Source organism: Idiotropiscis lumnitzeri, chromosome 9 (assembly GCF_059441095.1).
Source record: "Idiotropiscis lumnitzeri isolate Australia: NSW breed Sydney's pygmy pipehorse chromosome 9, RoL_Ilum_1.0, whole genome shotgun sequence".
Lineage (NCBI taxonomy): Eukaryota > Metazoa > Chordata > Actinopteri > Syngnathiformes > Syngnathidae > Idiotropiscis > Idiotropiscis lumnitzeri.
In genome coordinates this window covers 7,305,517-7,329,658 of record NC_142399.1, presented here as the reverse complement: position 1 = coordinate 7,329,658, position 24,142 = coordinate 7,305,517, and the positions used below count along the sequence as shown (strand labels likewise).

The window sequence follows — 24,142 nt, the reverse complement described above, 5'->3', positions numbered from 1 at the left end:
TTGCCACTGCTCTTCACCCGGCGAACGTGGTGACATTTAAAGGAATTTGCAATTCTACAGAGAGGAAGCTATTAATTCACAAATTAACCCCCCCCCCCTTCCCTCGCTCTATCGTGGATGTGCAAGCTATCGAAAAGACAAAAGAAATAGCCTTAAGCCTTAAGGGGAGGGGAGAGAGAGAGGGAGGGGAAAAAAAAAAAAAAAGAGACTCAACCCTATCTGCGGAGAGATTGGTTTGCATGTCTGCGAGCAGCGATACCAATTACGACAACGCTGGGAAGAAGGTGTCCTTTAGCCCCCGCCGCCAGCGTCAGCGCCACCGCCACTGCCACTCCACTCCAAATCCATCCATAGCCAGATTTATTTGTGTATCTCATTACAGGAAATGGAATGTTGCGCCTTGCCAAATGCATTAAAAGCAAAGTAGGGAAATTAGCCCGTTGTACTCGCGCTCTCGCTCTCAGTCATTTAAACCTGCATGGGGAGTGGATGCCAAGAAGATTAGGTGACAACTGCCGTGCCGTTGTCACACACACACACACACGTGTCTTGTAGTGGTACACTTCCAGCGGCCCATTTCAAAGAATTATTTTTAGCTATTGGATGATAGAAAATAGATTAATCTGAAATAATCAATTGCTAGTGAGCCCCCTGGAGGTACCTGAAGGAATCACGGGTCTAAGTACAGTTCAGTTGTATTTAACTTTGTAGTAAAATACATTAGAATTGTTCTCAGCTATTCATTTTGCTTCAATTGGTATTTAGGTACAATACATTTTAATTAAAGGGTGCTTTTTGGGGCAATCTTTCGAAAAATGTCAATATAGCGATTAGCGAGTAGGGAATAAGAGAATGATTCCAAACGCAAACAAAGTACCTGATCAGCGTCAGCTAATGGATCTTCTATAATAAATATCGAATGAATAAATAATCAATAAATACATTATATTGTTTCCAGCCGAGTGTATTTTACAAAATAACATGTACACACACACACACCAGAAAAACACTTCCAGTTGCTCATATAAAAAATAAATAAATAAATATAGTTGGAAACTAATTAAAATGGGAGAGGGCTCCATGGAGATTTACCTTCGACTACAGTAGTCGGGCCAGGGCGGGTTGATGTGACCTCAGGTTTGGCTCAGCACATCCTGAATGGAGTCCAACGGAGCTCTCGGGAGGACAGGCCAGTCGGGAGCTAGAGTGATAAATCAGAGAGAGAACAAAGGTCATAACTTGTGATTGTAGCACGGCTGCAGAGGAAGCTGATGAGAAAATGAAAATACGGCCCGGCGGGGTTGTTAAGTCGTGACATAAAAGAACGAGACTGTATGCAGGAGCCAAGGCGAAACTGATTACAGGGGCTCCGTGTTTTGATTTGTTCGCATTGCGATATTCGGCCGTGTTGGATGATTGTACGGCGTGTGTAGCTTTTAACACACGCGACCCGCTGGCCGAGTTTAAATCAGTTAGCGTGTGGCTTTTAACCTGAGCCTCCGCTGGTTGGCTAGCCAAGCCAGTCCATGACAATGAGTCAATAGCGGCGCGCTTTGGAAAATAAATGCACCCACGGCAAAAGAGAAATAAATAGCATCATGAGCGCCATGATGGGAGGATGGGTGGGGGGAAAAAAAAAAAAAAAGCACAGGTATGAGAGGGTCGGCAGAGCGGAACATGGAGACAAGAAGAGGCCACAGCGTTAGAAGAGTACACAAAAGGGTCTCCCCTCCTCCCACTTCTTATCAACGTCGTCTCATTTCCGGGTCTTGTGCGAGTTAACCATTCGCATTCGGCAACGCGGTGCGTCGTGACACAGTTGTAAACAGAGGCACCCTTTTTACGATACAAACACACATTAATATATATATCTTCATATACGGGAGAGGCAATTCGCTGGATGGAGAAGGAATCATGTCAGGGAAAAGTCAATTATGGGCAGCGACGCTGAGAATTAATGGAGCGACGCATTACTCAGCTTGAGGAGGGAGAAAAAGGCAAGGGGAATAATTATGTTTCCACAAAAAACTCTAAAATGCTAAACGGCGGGCTGGTTCAGGAGAGCCGAGCAAATGAGAAGTCGTATAAAAGCAGGACAATGAGGGCACGGGATAACTCTCTTTAAATTTCCTATTTAAGGCGAAAAGACGTAATTTCTGAATTTGATGGAATCATAGCATTGAAGGAGGAAAAAGAAAAAAAAAATCACAATTTGATTAACTTTAGCTTGTTTCAAATTCATATTCAGTCTTGGGATTTGGGATTGAAAGGAGTCATCGAATTAAAAGCTTTCTACTTTTCTTCATGTGACATTGTGTGTATTAGCCAACTTCTATTTAGATTAACATCCACACTTGAAATTAAACAAAGAAAGGGTATTGGTGTGTGTGTGTGTGTGTGCCCGTGCGTTTGTTGGGGTTGCATACAGGACGAGAGTGTGAGCATCAAGCGGCATCTTGACGCCTGCTGACAGTCAGTAAACTGGCTGATGGTGCTAAATCGAATTAATAAAGCTCTTAAACACGATGTAACATAACAGGATCGTAACAGCCCAGGCAGTGCTCGCTCTCTCGCTCTCTCTCACTTCGCCCTCCCCCCCACCGTACCCTCCGCTCTCATTTCCGCATCAGAGGTTTCATAAATATAGCTAGCTTACAGGGAAGCAGTGTTCACCCTCTGGGTATACCACTTTGTTTGTGCTCCCCTCCTATTTCTTCTCTAAATGCATTAGAGAGAGAGAGAGGGGAAAAAAAAAAAAAAAAGAAAAATCAACAAATGATCCACAATTTGTGATGATGCCAGCGATCAGCGGCAGACGGACGGGTAAAAGGCCCTGTGATGTAGGAAGGCCGATGATTTACGGCGAGGCGGTGTGTAGGAATTCATTTGCCTTTCAAACAAGCTCCCGCCTGGATCTCCCCTCTGTTATCTTATCAGAGAAATGTGGAGATGAAAGAAGGACGTAAGAGCGCCACCGTGCCACCGCAGGACATTCACATCCCCCTCTGGGACAAAGCACAACACGACCACGTTTGATAGCATTGGAGTCCGCATGGACGGGCCACCTCGGTGAATCGGGGAGCGATGCGGGTGCAAATTTAGATTTGTCTCAAAATGACTCACACAATATATTTGCGATTTTCATGCGTTTTTTTTTTTAATTATTATTATTTTTAATGTTATTTGAGCTTTTATCATAACTTATCAGTTAAATGTTCAATCCTGCACGTGAGCGTTTTTGGTTGAGCAGACATGTATTTTCGAGAAAAAGCTGCTTGAACATATTCCCACACACGGTTCTCAGAAAATCGCGTAGAAACTAAGGCCATCCGTCATCCGTCCGCGAGGAGGCAGTGTTGTCGCCATTGAGCGTGAACGAGCTATTGTCGTTTCTCATTTGAAAGTTGGAAACTGAAAAACGGAAAACGGGTCTTTATCTCATGCGTTTATTTCACACAAGTCGGGGAAATAAAATACGAGCGTCATTTGTTTCCCTCCAGCTTGCTTTTGCTTTAAAGTTCTTCTTCTGCTACTACCTCTTTGCCTTGATTTTTCTTTTTCGATTTGGTATTTTATATATTCTATATTAAACTCATTCACTACCATTGACGGCTAATGACGTCAAAGATCCATTTTTTTTCTTTTTTTTTTTTTACTCGGCTGGTTAAGTGCAAGTATACAAAAATATTGAGCATAAAAAACCTAACCCCATATGATATATGCCACGGGGTATATTCATGCGTACACAGACGCATATAAACCGTCGTGCATACATTTGCCAATCTCAAAAATCCCAAATACATTTGTGTGACTAATTTTGAAACAAATCTCCCATCAATTCCAAGCGCGGCCGGCTAATTGTTTTCACCGCGATTTGGCGCTTTATAGCCGCTGCAACGACGAGCCAGTGTTTGTTGGTGGGAGTTTGACCCACTGAAAGCATCCATCTGCTCCGCAGGGGTGATCAAAGAGGGTTATTAACGCGCGTTGCTTTTAGGGACGGCGTGTGAAAGTGGCTGTTTTGACATGTCTTGTTTTGATGTGGGCTTATCTCCTCGCGCGGCGGTGTTAAGACGAAGAAACACAGTCAGCTTGTGCTGTGGGAGTGATAGCGAGGATACCTGCTGAGACACCCAGAGGAATTGCAAAAACCACAGAGAAAATGAAACAGAACAGTCAATGAGATACACACACACACACGCACGCACGCACACACACCCCGACAGTTGGGCTTCACACTCCACTTGACACGCTGACTGTCAAAAGGATGAATCTGATTTATAGCAGCGATCGTATATGATATATGTCAAACATCATCCCCTAATGGGGAATTCTCAAAATGCATGATTTACTGTTAATTCCACTGAAAGGCCGAGTCTGTCCGTTTTTTTTTTTTTTTGTCATGCTACAAATTTGCAATGTCTTCAAACGCATAATTGGCGAAACAAATGACAGATGGAACAAATTTTGCCAAAAAAAATGGAAGCAGAATTGTCCACAGAAATCGGACCAACCAAATTTTGGCTTTGATAAGCAAAGCGTCAGGGGCGAGCAGGCGCTAACACTCGCGATTGGTTCTGTTTGGTTCTATTTTTTTTCCAGACTAGCTCATATGAGGTCATTTAAGACTCCATTTTGAGCTTAACCGCAATGGTCCAGTTACGGACTAATTAGCCAGTTTGCGGCCATCTGTGAAATTACCAGCACCCAGTCTAACCTGCCTCTGCAGATTTAGATTGTGTTATACATAAGCCGGCCCCCAAAACAGAGCCAATAGCGTAACTGTTTTTTACTATTTCTGAGCATAGCTAAAAACAACGCAAATATGTAGGGGACATAAGTTCCCTCTCCCACATTATTTAAAAAAAAACAACAAAAAAAACAACTGTATTTGTAAGACTACATTGCGAAGTTAGCAAGCTAGCGAAAATACACCTTCCTTGTATGCCACAATTTAGAGAACAACTTGGGGCTTTTATTGAAATTTCCAAGTGAGGAAGTAACGCTACGGACGAGCCCACCGGCCATGAGGAGCCCCTAAAGCCTGCTAGCACGCAAGCTAGCTGTCGGCTAGCACAGTTCGTAGCATAGAAAGCCCCATTATAGGCCGTTGACGTATATTCCAGCCACTCAAAGCTTTAAGCGCTTATGTTTTTTCGCGATGTGTAGGCATAAGATACTAGACGAAGGACAATACAATTTTCAGTGGGGAGTAATTTCATTTTTCACGATTTTGATGCATCAGTTGTTAAAAACACACTTCTCTGTAGTGTGTCAAATTGCTAAAACATTGTATTTTCCACAGACGTTGAGCATCAGCTCTAAAGACAGAGTTTATTTCACAATGGTTACTAAATAAATAAATTAATTAAAATAAAATCACTGAATAAAGCAATTTTCATGTGAATTTGTGAAAGCATTTTTGCATAATGCCGCAAACAAAAACAACCTGTTCAGTGGAGGTAAGGAAAAAAAATAAATGGCTCTCCCATGTGTATCTCAAAACACAAGTCAATATACTGCATTTTCCCCATAAAACACAGCCATCATGCCCTCTATTCCGTCGACACCGACACACACTCACACCCAATTGGCGTTCCCTATTCCATTCCCCCCGTGGATCTATTTCTTGGTGCGAGCCAGGTTCATCCCCTGGCCTCAGCCGTTGAAAAAAGGTCAAGCAGCCGAGCAGAATGGCAATAACGCCCCTGAAATGGTACCATCAGTGGAACATGATTGATCAATTGAATTCCATAGCACAGAAAAATGTGGGATTAAGTAGAGTATTATACGCACAATGAGTTGAGGCATGCTGTTCATTCCAAGTTCATTTCACCTTCCCTCCTCCGCTGGCAGATCAGGCAATCAATAGTGGACTTGCATATCATATATCAGCGCCGGCACGCCCAGGAGAGAACATAATCTGCTGCAAATTTAGAATGACAGATTTGTACGGGAGCTAAGCCCTCATCCGCTGTTGGCGGAGGACGGGAGGGAGGGAGGGCGGCGGCGAGAATGCTGGCTGAATGGTTTACCTACAGATTTTTTATTTATTTTTTTTTTGGGTCCAGATGTGATGAGTGTGCCGCGGCGGTTGCGTATGGGGTCAGAGATCGGGAAAAGGAGAGGGCTCATTTGTTTATATAGAGGGTGACCGTGTGAGGAAATGCAAATGCTTGCCCCCGGCGCCCCCGTCGTCTTTCGGACCTCACTCCATTCTGCTTTCGGGACGACAGGCAATATGCGGTGGGTGTGGTGGCGGGCAGTCGCACAGAGAGAACAAGGGGAGGCTAATACGTTCACCAGGAAATAGTAGCGTTAAATAATGGCTCTCCATTTGCTGCTGGCGGGAATGAGAGGCTGCGGATGGAATTGCCGGCCGTGCTTTCTTGTGAGAGGTCGGCAGGGACATAATTCAGGATTACCTCTCGCGCTCTGAAGCACAAAGCTCTCATACACTACACTGAAACGCTCTCACACATACCAATGAAACACTAACAGACACTACTGAAATGCTCATACGAATATTTTTTTTTCACTCATATCATGATCGTAGCACTCTCCCATAAAACTACTAAATGTCTTTATTCACAGGCATGTACTACTGAAACGCTCACACACTAATTAAATGCTCTCACACATACTACTGAAACACTCATAATTAATGAATTACTCTCATATTGCCGTGTGCAAACACGGCTGTAACACACACTAATGAAATGCTCTCATAAACTCTTGAAATAATCACCCATAATGAAATGCTCTCATATACACTGAACAGTATATAAATGCTCTCACTCCTATACACAGCTCAAATCCTCTCACACATACTAATGGAATTCTCTTTCATGCATCCACATACAACTGAAATGCTCTCAGGCTCACTAAAATGTGTATTTCAGTGTACTATGAGCACTAGTCAGTATAATACATGATAATAATTCAGTATGTTGTGTCAAAGTAGATCCGTTGTATGTATGAGAGTATTTCAGGTGTTTGTGTGAGAGGTAATCCTGAATTATGACCCTGACACTCCCCCACCACCCCACTCCCCTACCGAAACAGGCGCTCTCCTTTGCAAGTATGTATTTGCGCTGAAGGTAATCCATCAATTACCATAGACCTATCGCATGATGACCGTGCTGATGGCGGCCGCCGAGGAGAGGTGGAGGACGCGGGAGCTGCCCGAGTGTGCGAGACAGAGTCGAGGTAGATAAAAAAGGCAGACATGCAGGTTGTTGCCCATCGCAATTTACTGCTGCTGCTCTCCCTCACGTTTTGCTCAAAACACTTTTGCCTGGTGCTTATCTCACAAAGCCTCCTGGGGTAGGGGAGGCTGAAAGAAAAAAAAAAAAGGATATCCTACTAGCTGGGGGTTCAGTTGCTTGTCACTGAGGTGGTACTGAGGCTTTGCTTTTGTACCTTTGGATTTTGGAACATAAACTGTACTGGCAAAAGTATCGGTCGCGTGGCGGTTTGACCCCGGACACATTGGTCTCTTGAACCAATTCACTTTTTGGACAATTGCTTCCAAGTTTTGTTGGCAAGAACTTGGCTTTAACCTTTTCTCTCTCTGTGGGTTTTCTTCGGGTACTCCGGTCTCCTCCCACATTCCAAAGACATGCATGGTAGCTTGATTGAACACTCCAAATTGTCCCTAGGGGTGACTGTGAGTGTGTTTGTCTTTGCGTGTCCTGCGATTGGCTGGCAACCAGTTCAGGGCCCGAAGACAGCTGGGATAGGCTCCAGCACACCCACGACTCTCGTGAGGAGAAGCGGATGCGTACTTCAAACAAGTACACTTTTCTGATCCAAAACATTGTCCTTGACTTGTATTTGTAGGCGGTTCTGACGGCTCAGGCCCGGGCAGCGATTCTCAGGGCAGCGTTGAGAGTTTAAGGAAGCACCTGCGAGCGGACGCCTTCACCCAGCAGCAGTTGGAGGCCCTGGACCGCGTGTTCGAACGCCCCTCCTACCCGGATGTCTTCCCCACTTCCGAACACATCAAACCCGAGCAGGTGAGTCGTTCGCTTAATTCCTAACGCGCTTCTGCAGAGGAATAAGATCAGAAATTTGCAGCTGCATGGAAAACCTCCAGCCTATCATGGTGGCTAACCTTTATTTACATTATTCCAAGAGTTAAACAACAAGAGACTATTAATTCTGCCGCGCGAACTCTATGTGGGTGCCCAGGCAGCCTGAGCGCTGCCCTAATTGAGTTCATTTTCATCTCTGTGCGATCGCTGGGAATTACAGCGGCGATAAATCAGAGGGACAGCCTCGCAGCCCGCTATACAGTCCCTAATGCAGCTAATTACCAAAGTGATTTCTACGGCAAGATCAATACCAAAACGAATTGGAAATGACTTGCAATCACAAAGAGCGCAGGAGAAGGTATTAAAAAGGCAGGAGGAAAGTGGAGGAGAAAGGGAAGGGGGGGCGAAAAATGGCGTCAGAAATGGGTTGAGAAAAATCAGTTTTAATTTAAGGCAATATTAATCAGGTTGCTTTGCGCTCTTTGTGAGCGCCCCCCCCTCTCCGATGGCAACACCCCCTCCTTTTCTTAAATTGCTGAAAAGGTGGGGTACACTTGCTATTAAGGGGCTTGTCTGGTGTCTGCGTCAGAGCATTAAAAAGCCATTTTGAAGAGGCCAGGCTCAATAGGCCTCATCCCTCCCACACTTCTGGCAGCCATGTGGTCGGGTCATTCAGGCCCCACTGTGCTCGCCACTCGCCCTCCACCCACCCGGCCCTGCCCGGGCCCAGGCCCTGCCCACAGCTCATCTGCATGACAAAATGGCTCTTGTGCTGAGGAGGCCCGGCGGAATAGAGAGGAACATCCAGCCTAGTGCCAGGGAACAGTTGTAAGCAGACAATTAGAGTTTATCTGGGATAGAGGCGGACAAGGCCGGGGTCAGCGGCTCGCCCCTGAGGGACCCCGTCCCATTGAGACAAACAGATGCCCTCTGATACAAGCACTGTGCACACACACTTATCCCCTTGAAGAAGAGGGCGGCCAGGAAGTGTCATCACAGCAACTCAAAGAAGATCAATGCCATTCTTTTCATGGCAAAGGGCATTCCTTTTGTGGCAGGTGAGATTAAAATATTTAGAGTTTGATCAACACACTTTTAGGTGTCTAACCGGGAATGCACATCAGGAGTATTTTTTTATTTTTTTTGGGGTGTAGTCTCCTTTAAAAACCACAAGCGCATGTCTCTCCTGCAACAAAGCCCCGAATGTCTCCTCCCTTGACTGGTCACAGGGATGACTGCAGTGGAGCACAAAGCGCCAGCTGACACCCCGTCCTTTCACTCTGCTCCCAATCCCCGCTCTCATCCCGCTCTGCCTCTACTGCCTGCTTTCCTTCTCCTTCAGACAAGGCCTAATGCATGCATAGCCTACATCATAGGCAGGAGTGTTGTCACAGGAAATATCCAGAAGGAAACACAAGAAGAGATCAGAGGAAGTGGCATTCTAGAATAGGTCCATATTAGGGTTTGGCAAAATAGCCGAAAAATTTAGATCGCGATGTGGACTAATGCAAAGATTTTAAAGAAGTCATTAAATTAAAAAACAAATATATATATATATATATATATATATATAATAAAATAAGGCAATTTTGAGAAAATATTTCATACCGATGTCAAAATTCAGCGGCGGTAAAAAAAATAAAATAGTCAAAACAAACACAAATAAAATTGATTATGTTAATATTTTATATACAATGTGTTGATTTGCTATCCACTTTATGGTAGCAGTGTGACAAGGTTCTCCAAAAATGACAATTTGTCAAAATGTGAAGTCGAGTACAACAATTTAATTTTTTTGTGTTGGGAAAAATAATGTTTTTGTGTGATATTGAGCCGTAATTCTGATGAGTTCTTAATTTACTTTCCCTTTTTTTCAGAAAATTCCACAAACCTGCCGGTGTTGCTATTTATAAGCTCCTCCTGGCTGACATATGCAGTAGTGCAATCATTTATTTCCAGTTTTCGGACGTGTGTGCTTGCTGTGTCGCGGTTGTATTATTTTCTCTGCGGGCTCTTATTAATTGACCTGCTAATTTGCTGTTCATAGTTGATTACTCTCCATTGTAAATTGCTTCCAGTCTGTTTAAAGTGAACAGTACCATAAGGGCTGATTCTGGTGTTTCTCGACATTTCAAGATTGCTTAACAGTTAGCGTACAGTTTTCCTGTTTTCTTTTGCTCAATGTCGCATAATTAGCTTTTTATAGTATGATGACATTGAGCAAATTAACACAATTCAACAACAACAACAACAAAAGTATTTCACAAATAAACAAATAATATATATATTTAAAATAAAATAAAATAATTCAGGGGGCAGAACTGTGGCATGATCTTAACATCCACCTAGTCACACTTGAAAAAACATCAAATATATATATATATTTAAAAAAAAAAAAGTATTTACTTGTGTCCTTTCCAAAATGGTGCATTTTATCTGCAGATTATCTGAATGAGGCAACTGACCGCTCTTAAACAATTGTACTAGTGAAGGTTAAGAAAATAAATCTATAAATTATTTCACAAGCTTTGGGGAATGAATAAATGAATGTCTTATTTTAGGAAGCAGGCACAGGCAATAAATGCAATTTTTCCATTGTTCAAATCAGTTTAAAATAATCTTTCAAATGATATTGATTACATAAAGAGCAATATAAATGTGCTTCATAAAAAAATAATTGATTTTACAGTTCATTTCATTGTGCCTTTAGACATTTTATTTCCCAGGGATGCAAATGATGCCTATCCGGTGGAATGACCCCCCCAGTTTCAAACGTGAAACGAGCCTTTGTTTAATCGTATTTGCTATGTATTCACACAGGCGAATGAGTACTCACTTCCGTCCCTGAACACTGGCCTGGAAGACGTGAAGCCGAGCCTCTCCAGCAGCGGCAGCTCCGACCTGGCCTCGAGCGTCTCCCAGAGCTACTCGGTTGTGACAGGTACAGTCTGACCGGCACGCCATCCAACGTGCACAGTAAACCAACAACATTAACCCGATATTTCCGTTTATAGCCCCCCGCCCCTCCGTTGAATCCCCCCTTTGATCGTCAACCCATACAATTTTCCGAAAGCGCTTTTTGTTGTTTTCCCACTGACGTTCCAACTCATTCCATTTTCCATTAAAGGGGCCTTTAGTGTGCACTCTCAAGGTAGCAACAGCTGATGACTAAAAATAGTGTTTATGGCTTCCAATAACACAGCATGATAACAGTGATAATTAGCTATATTCTTGCACGTTAGAGATTAAAGTTTAAAGCTTAGGAGATAAACGCAACTCTTTCCGTGATTGACTATTCCCAACCTTTCACTCCTGCGCGTAGCAACCTCCCAACAGACGACGTCTTTCTTATGGCATTTTCCAGAGATGCTAAATTGTTACGACAAGATGAGGCATTTTACTTTGAGAATACATTCAATGCCGATATGATTTGAGCCGCTAAAAATCCTATCCAGGGCCCGTTAACAAGCTGGATGTCGGAGCTGGATCGGGCCGCTAACAGATTGAGGGAGAGCACTTCACGTAAGAGACAGCTGCTGTTCTCACTGCGACACCCCACTTGTCATCAAAGGCTATGATAGCCTGCTGATTGACAGCGGGTGCAGTATAACTCAGTGGCTGGCTGCCTGCTCTCATTGGGAGAGGGAGAGAGGAAGACCCTAATAAAGATTAAATGCAGGGAAAGAAACGCAAAACGGACGGAGAAGTGCTTCTGAAGTTCTGCAGCACGGGTGACCAAACAATTTCCTCCAAGGGCCGTATATATAATATAAGGATCCATCAAGCAATTATATATTATTTTGATATTAGGGTTATAGTCGTATCTCAACAAATGAAAATGCCATTAATCCTTTCCAGGCTACCCCAGAATTTTTTTGGAATAAGCAAAAGAGCACTTCGTACAATATTGCACTTTATAATAATGTAATAACATGTAATGGATAGAATTTAAAGAATTCAACGGGTTGCACATCATGATTAATTGTGGCTCCTTCTGGTGTGTGCAACTTGGCCACCAGTCAACAGTGTAATATTTTTTTATTCAACTATTGCAAACAACTCAGTCATCTTTATGTTAATTATCTGCAGAGGATAAAGAAAATATGCATATGAATATTATTATGCCATCTGTCCTCATGTGTTGATGCACCATTGGTCGTCATATATCCATTCATTAAAAGTTTTTTAACACCACCATATTGATGCTATTAGTTAGCCTGTTGATGGCGTTTCCCTTTGTGTGTTAGCATTAAGCTAGCAGTCTTTAAGGCAAGTTGTTTTGTTTTAAATACACAATGTGTAAATCAGTTGCTTAAAAGTCAACTTTAAGAGGGAGTCGTTGGCATCACGACATATGCTTCAGCGAAAAAAAATGGCCGACAAGTCGCAAATGGTTTTGGACAAACCGGACCTACGGCGAGTCAGCAGGTACCGGCAGGTGCAGCGCAAGAAATAGCTCGTGGTCGCCATATCACATAACAGCAGTCAGGATTGCAGTGTGGCTACTTGGAGGTTTTGATGGCTGACGGTTAATTGAAATATTGTTTCACAGTGGCAGTTCCCACGAGAGGTTCGGTTTTCCGGGAATAATATGCTAGCCTTTTTTTTTTTATTAAAGGTCCCATAATTGTGCAGAGGACATGTGTGTGCGTGTGAGAGAAGCAAAGACAGCATGATTGAAAACTGCATCGGCCCTTCTCAAATGATCCCTCCAGCCCCCCAGACCTCAACCCAGAAAAGAAAGACCCCCTTTTTCCTCCCGAGTATGTGGGAGGTGGCTTTGCCGAGAAAAGTTGGGCCTCAGGAGAAGAAAGGTGCGCTTTTTTTTTTAAACTCCTTTTCTGCCGGACCCTTCCTATGAAAGCGGTCTCGCTCTGGGGAGCACAGGCAAAGCAGGTGGCCGCCAAGCCACCTGGGGGGCCCAGGGGCCAGAGAATCTACAGGCTAGATGATGAAACTCGGTTTCAAGTCAAACAAACCTTGATGCGGTCGTTTAAAACATTAGACAGAGATGTTCATTTCAAAGGGCTTTTATGACTTAATTTTTTTTATGGAAAGATTGACTGTCTGTATGTAGTTAGTGCGTGTTATTAGCAAATAGGAATGTATGCCAAGGCTGGAGGGGGAAAAAAAATACTAAATTACCTCGCTCACTTAGGCTGGCATCCAATTATCAATAAATTATTCTCCCGTACGAGAGCGGCAGCGATGAGATTATATTCATTCTTGAAATGTTTTCTGCTCCTAATTAAAATCCACACTGTTATTGATCTTGTTGATTTTTATGTCCTGGAATTTGCATAATCTACTAAAGATGAATGATTAATGAATAGCTGAGGTTTTTCTTCCAAGGTTGTGGTAGTAATAGTGTCCTCTATTTACCTGAATACTTTTTGAAGTGGAAGCAATGTTTTTTTTGGGCAAGTGACGTCTTCCTCAGCACACGCTCTATGTACATGCAGAGCAATCTATTCACAGAATTCAGTAAGATGGACCCAAATTAGTACAACATGGCATTCTCACGGTACAAAATAGTGTTTGGCGCCTCTTGTCTCGGTGGCGCGTCCACCGTTATGGATTTGGTTGGATGCGTTTGCCGAATTTGACTTGATTTTCTGGTTGGTCCTTGGTAACAACTGTGCACTGGAAGTTTATTCATCATAGAAGTTGTTGGATACAACATGCTCGTGACGCGTGCCGTAACGACGTATAGCTTAACTTTTTTTAGGACGATTTCTGACTATATTTTCAAGAAAACGCATGGATAGGAGACGGCATGAGTCAGAAGGAGAACCCTTCATCCGACACTTAGCAAACATGATCTTGTCGCTGAAGAACGAACCGGGTCAGTTCTTGGGTCGCGCATCGTCTCAAGATCATATAAGATGATATTGCTTACGGCCTCTTCTTTTTCTACTATTAATTCTGGTATGTTTGGTCAATTTGTGGGATGCAACACGCAAGTCCGTATCGGATCAATATTTTGCGTCCATGTGAATTTTAATCCGAACTCTGATCGGATTAAAAAACCTACTGATTTTAATTCCTATTGGCAGTTGAATCATATCCCCCGAGAGCCGAGAGTTCACTTTACGCGTAAACGTGAATATGTCAGCCCACGTCAAACCGGTGCAAAAGCCACAAAAGTGCTTTGTTCTCCAAAGTTCCTTGGAGTGCGTTTAAGGATGAAATGCTCACTTGAGAGAAGACTACAGAAGCAATGTGCGAACACATCATTCAGAGAGCTGCTGTAGATTCTTAACAGTCCATTTCTTTGGTTGACGAGGTCTGTGGACGCGGCGATGGTTGCGCGGCCTAGATAGATGTTAGAGAACTCTATAGCATCTCTGCGTTTGTCGGGGAGAAGGGTCCCAAAGGACCCCCCGAGTTTATCTTCCATCTCCATCATCAGGGCGTGCGATTTGACAGGCTCCCTTCACCCGGGTCTCGGCCTCGTCTCTAGGACAATAAGCAACACCGTGTCTGATTAGTTTCAGAGTTCAGTGATCTAGAACGAAGCGTTGGTATTGGTAAGTTGTTTGACAACGCTCGCTCGGGTGTTGAGAAAACAGAAGCCCGCAGTTGTACGTGGGGATGTTTGAGATAGCAGATAAGCCAAGCTTGGCAACTTTTAGCAAAGTTTGGATGTCTGAACGGCAACTCGAATATATTTCAGGGTGGCGATGATAATGAAGCTCAAGGTGAATGCTACCATCATTTCTGACGAGAGAACTCTAATGGCTCACACAATCTGTTAGGCGCACGGATCTTTGAAATGTGCCCAATTTGAGAGCGTTAAAGAGACGTCATAATTAGATGAAGACAGGAGAGAGCGTTATCGCAATAATCCTTTAAGCAGACTGCGCTTTCTTATACAGCAAATGTGACAGACTCGGATGAGCCAATTAAACGTAGGGCTCGCTTGTTACAGCGTGTGCGCTTCTGCCACAATATTCATGTCAACCACGCAGTAATGATTTGATCACGAGGACAAAAATAGGACACCATTTCTTTTGTACACTTAAAGTATCGATCTGAAAAAAACTGTTGTGTCAGTGAGTCACGCCACAATTTGTGAATGGACTGCGGATGCTAGAGCTAATGAGCTTGTTGTGGTTACTTTCGAAAAAAAGATTCTGACAACGACGAGAGGGGACCTGGCGTGTTGAATACGTCAAAGTAGAACCAAATTGAGTTTTGCTTCAACTCCCTTTTTAAAAAAAAATACGCTGTATGGATGCTAGCGTAGGGTTTAGCGTGCCATGTTTTAACCTAGCATATGTTTTAGCATGCCTGCGCCCAATAATAGCGATAGCGAGAATTCACAGCTGCACCAAAGGGAAGTGGAAAGAGGAATAAATGAGATTTGGAAAGCCCACTGTGGGATTGTATGGGAACGCATTCGGTTACATTGCCTGATTCTCTGGCATTAGGTTGATAGTGCTGACAGGGCTGGATTCGCCCCTCCATAGAGCAGCCCTTATCTTAATGAGGAATCGCAACACACAGTCTTGTTGTAAAACAACAATGATGTGGGGAAGCAGCTAATGAGCCTATCATGGTGTCGGGAAAGAGCCATCCCTCCCCGCAGGCCCCAGCCAACAGAGGAGGCTCTGCAGCAGACGCGGAAAGAGTCGACACAGAGCGTACATTGATTGCATAGGTTGGAGAGGCAAAGTCGGCGGGAATGAAAGATGCCAAGGCTCATCAGCCAAATGAGATCAAAGTGCAGGGTTCGCAAGACAATGCTGGGGTTATTTGTTGGGAGAAAGCAGCCGTGAGATGATGTTTGCCCAAGAAAAAAAAAAAAAGAAAATGCTTTATGTCTTTTAGTTTGATTGATCAGGCGCAATGTGTTGTTGCAATGTTTCGCCTGGTGTGTGTTTCCGCTTAGTTGGAGGAATTATTGCTGGAATGGCGAGCGGTGCTTTTTAGAGAGGATTGTCTGGAACAGGGAAGATTACCGTACTGTATGTCACACCGAAATAGACATATGTGTGAACTCATCTTGAAAAAAAATTAGTTCAGTAATTCGCTTTAGAGCGCCTCATAGTACAACGACAGGTATTTGGGCGTACACTTGTGATACTTGAAAGGATCACAAGTATCGTTCAGTTGCATTTGTTGTACCTTTTAATAACTTGCTATTCGGGCTGCATGACCTTGGAAAAAAATTCGATGTGCGATATGGTTGTTGAACATGTAGATATGATTGCGATATTTAACATGTACCTAAAGAAATGACATTTTTACTATCAAATGGAATTTTTTTTTCGATGCAGCAAAATAAGCAATTTATTTGTCGCTAATTGATTGCTATTCCCCTCGATAATGCAACGCGCTTTTGTTTGCATCTGAGTGTTCTAATTCAGATAATTCCGTTAAGAAAATTATTGCATATCTTTGCGATATGCATACTTTATGAGCTAACATCGCAATATCGATATTTTTTCGACATATTATGTAGCCCTGCTTGCAATAGTATAATTCTAAAGAATACTTTTACCAGCTTTGCTTATGCATTTTAATGTTGTCATAGATTTGATTGACAGCTAACAATTGAGCAGTGCAAAGTATTTTTTTTTTTTTTTTAAATCATTCAAATATGACCGAGTTTTAAAGAGCACTCTTCCTCAAGCTCTTACATTTCTTTTTATTTTACGCTTCCGATTACTTGGAGTCAGCAGTCCCATAAACCTATGCAGGTGTCCCTAATGAAGTGTCCCACACGCGTATGTGTGCCACATCACATCTGGAAAAAAATGGCTTCCCCTTGTCTTTTTCACCCAGCGGAGTCTCACCCATCACATCCACCTCCCATGTGCTTAAAACGTGAGCCCCATGAGGCATCCTTTGCCCCCTTCACCCCCTCCTCTGTCGGGGACTCGTCCCTAGCTGACATCTTGTCCCAGCAGTCGAGCCTCTGTGTAGATGCCTCTACTCCCGGCTACACTGTCGCTGGCCCTCGCTACAGCCACTATGCCAGCCAGCAATTTATAGCAGGTACAGATTTAAGGCCCCATATAACCCAATCCAATTTGCATTCAATTATAATAACTAATCCATTAATTTTAGATTTATCCGCATCTGCCAAGGAGAAGCATGCACAAAAAAAAAAAAAAAAAAAAAACATCCCTGCATTTTTACTTTTGTTTATACCGAAGCATTACTGCTTGCCCGCTCATTAACACTAACTACCCTCTCCCCATGTTTCACCCTGCTTTTCTCCTGCTATGACCTCTTGCCTGTCTCCGGGCTTAACAATGGGCCTCCTGGACCTTCTTGCCTCGTGACAGGCCCAACGTCTGAGGGGGCGACGGGAGGCCAAATTGGGGAGAAGGTTGGGGAGGGGGGCCGTCGCAGAGGCATAAGGGCTGATGCTCGGCCCTGATTTGGACCTGTGGCTCCGTGTCCTGTGTGCCCCCTTCATCAAGCCAGACCTGGTGCTGTCACATTTAATTAGAGGGCTGAATGTGGAGGAGAGATCAGAGAGTGCTCTCGGTGGCCTGCTGTCAGTTTTAAAGCCGCTTACAACGCTGGCTTATTAACGTCCTTGATGAGAAAACGTCATCATTTCAAACACTCGCTCTCCAAAGTCACGTGCACGGTGCCCTGGGATACACTGATGGTGATCTGTCCAATGCGTGTTCTCAATACACCGAGCATCACGGGGGTATAAGGTTCAAAAGCAGCCGCGAGAGGTGCAAATCTGAACGATAGAAAGACCGTCTAAAAAATGTTTTAAAAAATAAATTGTTTTATATTCCTCACATTGTACACACCTTTAAACTTCTTTAAACGTTCAACTTAAACTGATCAAAACATGCAAACAAGTATTTCTAATTAGTATTAGAAATAGTATAAGTCAGGGGTGGGCGAACCTTTTCATTGGCGGGCCACAATGGGTTCTAAAGGGCATCTGTTGTGACAAAATGACAGTACAGAGGCCACCGTCTAGTCCCGTTGTGGCACACATGGTCAATTTCTTTTTTTCCATTACATATATTTTTTGGAGTTGTTGGAGGAGCTAACCCCATTCTGGAGAATCTTTATCAATTTTTTTTTTTTAAAGATTTTTAATTTTTTTTGTCACTTATAATGGTCATTAATCATATGTGGATTTTCAGTATTTGAGGGCCGGCCCAGAACAACGCTATTTTCAGACATGCATGTCGACTATAAACACCCCAAAGAATCTTTTAAAAATTTGTGAAAAATGAAAGATGATATTTTGTGCTGTATTCCAACCACATTTTTGCATAGGGCTCAAACTGAGATTATGTAATTTGTGAACACTTTTTCATCTGAGCAATTTTTATTTATTTTTTATTTTTTTCAAAACACCGGTCCTTTCGCAAATTGTAAGTCTAACGTATGCTCGATTCTCGATTTAATTCCAATCACGCAAGAGTCATTGTGAAATGTTTCCTTTTGCGTTTCCTTCCAGGTCGAGACATGACGAGCACCACCTTACCAGGCTACCCGCCTCACGTCCCCCCAACGGGGCAAGGCAGCTACCCCACCTCGACACTCGCTGGAATGGTTCCAGGTGGGTGACACATCATCAGTTAGACGGGATTTATTTTTTTTTTAACAGAGAGAAATCTTCCATTCATCTTCTTCAAAGAGCATGAGGTCAGGTCTACTTGTGCATTCATGTTTCCTTGACATAAAAAAAAACAAAAAAAAAAACACGTTGGCTAATGTGAAAGCAGAGCCGGGGTTGAGGCAAGCTTGTTATAGCTGTGTTAGATTGCGGTTTACGTCTGCGGACGAGGACATTAGATGAACTCAATAGGCGATCACCACAATCAGTGGCCATGAGATAGGACAGTTCCTCTCAGTTACACTCCAGCTCCCAACGCTCATTACCCTCACCGTGTCCACACGGCACACTCTCACCAGCCCTGTCGATAAACAGCGCGTTCGCTCCTCTCTTCGCCTCCCCGGACACCCGGGGCTGCCGAGCGTATCTCTTTCCCCTCTACTTAACCTGCAGTTCAGGTTCATAGCAAACAGTTAAGGGTCAAAACACAGAGGCGTGGAGGGCCTGTAAATATTTAAATCACTATCTCTCTCCGGGATGAGCTCTGGTTACACGACAAACTGGGGCGGATGAGGAACGCAACATTGCGGGGTAGACAGCGGCACGGACGTAACACGAAGGGCACGCCGTTCATCAAATTATAAGGAAAATAAAACAGCCAAAGAGAATCTAGGTTCTGGTGGAACAACATATCCACATGAGCATTAAACCACGATTGATTTCAGTCAAAGAACTAAATTCAGTTTTGTTCATTTTGGTATGGTTTCCATTAGGAAGGACAGAGAAATATATCAGACAGCAACTGGGACGGTTTTTTCTTTTGTTTTTTTTTTTCCATTCATTGGAGTGGCAATTTTCTATCCATATTTGATTCTTTTTCCTATTGTAAATGATACCAAAGTATCTATTTTGGGATCATTTTCGTAACATTTGTTTCTGCTGACGTGTTGTTCTGTAGGGGGAGACTTTTCGGGAAACCCTTACTCTCATCCACAATACACGACTTATAACGAAGCATGGCGGTTCAGCAATCCAGCGTTACTAAGTAAGTGTCTTGTATGCGCACCAAAATGTCAACCACGAGAAATAAGTGGCAATCGAGTCCCTATGTCTGCACACAAAAGTCATCCGGATACGATGTTGTTTTCCAACGGCTCGTTCTTCTGTTAACTTCCAGGTTCCCCTTATTATTATAGTGCCGCATCCCGTGGCTCCGCACCTTCCGCTGCTGCCGCTGCCTACGACCGCCACTAGTTACCATGGAGACCAGCTCACACTGCAGGGCCACGGCTTCGGCCTCCGTATTGTCCCCGTCTGAGAAAACACTGAGGTCAAAGGAAATTTGCGAGGAGGGGATCCGAGAAGGAAAAGCCACCAGGTCACGCGGAGTAGAGGAAGAATCGGCAAAAGGTGGATGCCAATACGTCAGCGTCACACACTTCGGGGCCATAAGAGTCACCGCAACCGCCACGCCCTCACTGTCCCACAGCCCTGAACATTTCCAGATAGACTTTTAAGAGATTATATAAATATATATATTGTGGAATGTAGACATTGAAGACGTGTGATAATTCCATGTGGAAGCAAACATTTTTATTTTTGCCTCTTTGTTGCTGTTGTCGGTGTTATTCCTTTATTCATGCATCCACTCCATCTTTTGACATCATTAACTGCAGTATTTTTCTACTCTTAAAGACTCTGTAAAGTGAATTCAGAGATTAGGTCCGAATGACATTTTCATGTTTGAAGATAATTGCTGAAAACATGCAAAGACTGAGAAATAGGTCTAGTAACTATGTGTTAGCTATTTAGCTAGCTAGCTAGCTAGCTAGCTAGCTATGCTTACACCTGAAAATGTATCCCCTCTGGAAATCAGTTTACTGAACTTCTCAATGTTATTTAAATTCCCAAATGAGGAGATGAGTCAGCAGGTGATCTTGCTGCTCATATTTGCGAGCTAGCTGATAGCTAGCGCCTCTCGCCGACACGTGGGAAGTCCTGTGGCGATCTGATGCGATATATTCAATTATTTAAACTTGGCAATTTTTTTTTTTAATGGTTAAAATTGAAAAGACATTTATTTTCACTTTACAGAGACTTTAACAAGAGACAAACAGGAGAGATGGTTTTCTAACTTGATGGTGAAAAGAATTGTGTGGCGAGGCCCCCGATTGACGTTAATGATCATCCTGGCTCCGTGTCGTGAGGACGTCGTGACTCTGGTGCTTCCGCTTTGTCATTTCTAGCATTTCCTCTTTGCTGATGATCCCACAAAGAAATGGCAGCATCATACACGGATGTGGCAAACAATCAAATGTAAATTGTTTTTCAAAATAAACGTCGACTCGGAATTTTAAATATGTTAAATTATTATTTTTTTCTGTCACAAATTGTACTGTAAAGTTAAAAAAAAAAAAAAAAAAAAAGAACGCAAATATTTTCAGCGTAGTTGTCACATTTTGCTAATATTCCAGTTATGTCCATAAACATCCTTTACTCCTTTTTTTTGCACTATAACCTTGTTGGTTTATTTTCCAAATTCTCTGATTCAGAAAATACTTTTTTTTTTCCAAAATAAGACCGACGTGGTGTGCATAGACATTAGTAGAAATCAGTCAGAGGACTTTGTAAGCCATAGCTCCTTGGCTACACTAAAAAATCTTATTCAGCTACTTGGTCATACCACTAGATGCCTACAGTTGCGCATACCAACTGTAAATTAGCTTCAACGTATGCCTTATAAAACTATTTGTTGTTCAACGCCATCCCACTTCAGTGACATTCACAACACTATCCTTTGCCTCACGTTTAACCTCTCGCTGTGGACTGAAAAAAAAAACACTGTTTTGTTTTGTCTTTTGGGGGGGTTTGTTTTGGACTATTTTGTGAATGTACTTTTAACTACATTTGCCAAAGACTTAGTTTGATATTTAATATTTTATTTACAGCGTATGTGTGCATAAATGAAGCAGTATTATCTTGGAAAAACGGAACGTCGCTAACTAACGCGACGAGCGAGGCGAAATCCGGCGACTCTTGTGTTCCCGCTGCTTTGGAGAATGATTTGTGAATATTGTGAAGACAATTCCTCTTTGTAAATACTGTCACACGTCGCAGTATCACACGACTGAAACCGGCTCCCTTTGTAGATAAGCAGACGACTGCATTTACATGTGTGTCTTAATTGTCACGTTGTGCTGTAGAGGAAGGCGCAACCGCTGTGTAAACCCCTCGGCTACATGCTGTTCGTAGCAGGCTAACATCGCAAAGCGTAGGCTGTCCTTGTCATTTCCCGTCCATGATAACGCCATGATGATGTTTTTATGTCACTATGCAACAAGTTCAATGGCTTTTCTGTATCATCTTTTGTTGTTGGGCCTCAGACTAACGCTTGTGGAGGGGGCGTGCATCAAAGTCAGGTTCTTTCAGCAAGGGTTAGTCTGTGGCAAATGAAAAAAATAAATAAATAAAAAAAAATCAAATAAAAATAAATGATAAAAAAAAAAGAAAAAAAAAAGTCGACCCTACTGCTGTCCCGTCCGCCATTTATAGATGTTGTGATCATCGGGTTAATCCAATTTCCGGTCAGTTCTCAATGTATAGACGCATTCATCTCATTCTCTCCTCCTAGTAAACCCATCGACTGTACATCCTCTGGTACCATGATGATGTCAGAGAAACAGACTGCTCCTAAAGGGAGCCGCACCGGCTTATTTCTGTCTACATGCAGCAGGACATGTCTGAAAAGAAGTGAGGGCAGAGTGCACGCCACCATCATTTAAACGGGAATCTTAGCTGTGCTAAGTGGAGCACCTCTGAGGGAATGGCTATGTTGTAAAGATGATACAGCAGATGTGTCATGGACTTAAAAAGAAAAAGAAAAAAAAAGGGATTTCTGGGGAGAAAATCTATATGGAAAGCCCTGTGGCCTCAATCATGGCTCTGTTTCACTTCTGTTCCAATTCCTTTTGTGCACATGAGAAATAAATTCTTTTATATGTCACTGGCCGACTCCCGCGTCTCCTTGCGATTAACCTCAAAAGAGCAAAGATTCAGAATACAGGGATTCCGTGAGGATGCCACTGCTGCTGCGATATTGGCGTTTTTGCAAATGTGAAGAAATAACAATTGTGTGGGTAAGAAAAAAATGGCAGAAGTGGAAAAAAAAAAATTCATTCGCCGACATCTGTTGTCAATGTACAGACCAAAAGTTTTCCCAGCCTTTACAGTCAGTGTATTTTTTTATTTTATTTTTTTAAAAACTCAGAATACGTTCTACATTGAAATCAGCTTAATCCAACATTAAGTGGGAAATTTGGCAGAAGTAAGTTATGAAGGACATTTTGGACAGCAAATGGATAAACACGATCCTATGAATCAGATTTTCATTGCTTGTTTGGCTACTTATGGTACGACTAAACAATTAATCCAAAACTAATTAATCATCAACAACGTTTTTGATACTCAATTATAGTCAATCGTTTAGCGACTTCAGCATTGTTTCATTTCAAATTGTCCAAATGCGCGGAATTTCAGCTTTTAAAAAGTAAATCCTCCTTCATGAAAGCATTTACATTTTTTGGAAATAAAAAATTTGCAAACAGCAGCTTTAACTTTGGAAAACAACATTTTTGCACATTTTGTGACCAAAACCAAACCAGTAAATAAATCATAATCAATTAATGTCTCTGCATTTTCTGCAATATTTTTTAACAACACAAAACGGATGAACTTAAGAATAATTGATTTTTTTTTATCGATTTCATCAATTAATAACAAAAATAGAATGCAAAAAAATAAATAAATTGGTTTTATTAAGTGTAATTCAGCCAAGTTACCCAAACAAACACACATACGGAGTAGTATTCCTGTGTTGATGTGTAGATTTAAGGGGCGTGGCCTAGTGAGTGATATTAGAAGCTCCGACCCTATCTCCCCATGCTCCTTGCGTGTTTTTTCATTTGCGTGTTCAACCGAAAATGGAACTGAAACGCACCTGAAACATTTCTGGGGATTGCAGCACAAAGCAATAAATAAATAAATAAATAAATAAATAAATATCCTTGTCTGTGAGTTCATCAAAGTCAAGGTACATGGACAATACACATTCATGTGTCGGTTTCATTTAGGTGAAAGGCTAACACCCCACTCCATTTTTATTTCAATTCCTCCACTTCCTCTGCCTATTGTTTATTTCATGGATCCCCTGTGAAGCATCAAAAGCCGCAGTTTCTGTCAGCCCCTAACCGTCCAACGTGTTTGTCATTCAGGCCTTGTTAAAAGAGAGCTCCACCCACAAAGACGCACACAAACGCTCCCTCTTCTCCCAACTGAGAATTCCCAGTGGTAAAATTATTCCATTTAGATGGGAACTTTTTGTCACTACCCTGTCTAAATTGGCATATCTGGCTTTCTCGTAGAAACCAATAAACTGTGAACCCCGGATGCATCTGTCAGTCAAGCTCATCTTTACTTTGGCGGGCCAGATGACAACAACGGCACAGCCGGCAGAATCCGAGCGCACTGATTGGCTCTCATCAGTTAGGCATTACGGAAAGCA

At 42.7% G+C, this 24,142-nt stretch overlaps 1 protein-coding gene across 7 annotated transcripts in view; it reads left to right on the top strand.

The window, feature by feature from the left end:
- The window catches only part of pax2a (paired box 2a), a 30,903-nt gene extending 9,892 nt beyond the window's left edge, over positions 1-21,011 (top strand). For 4 of the 7 annotated variants that reach the window (XM_088304142.1, XM_088304141.1, XM_088304145.1 and 1 more), the window contains 5 exons: positions 7,843-8,018; positions 10,857-10,977; positions 18,484-18,585; positions 19,541-19,627; positions 19,779-21,011. In XM_088304142.1, coding sequence (XP_088160268.1) covers positions 7,843-8,018; positions 10,857-10,977; positions 18,484-18,585; positions 19,541-19,627; positions 19,779-19,900 — 608 coding nt within the window. In that variant the 3' untranslated portion in view covers positions 19,901-21,011. Of the gene's footprint in view, positions 1-7,842; positions 8,019-10,856; positions 10,978-18,483; positions 18,586-19,540; positions 19,628-19,759 lie in introns of all 7 variants that reach the window. The other 3 variants (XM_088304146.1, XM_088304148.1, XM_088304147.1) reach the window with 1 other exon arrangement.
- Positions 21,012-24,142: the final 3,131 nt, after the last annotated feature.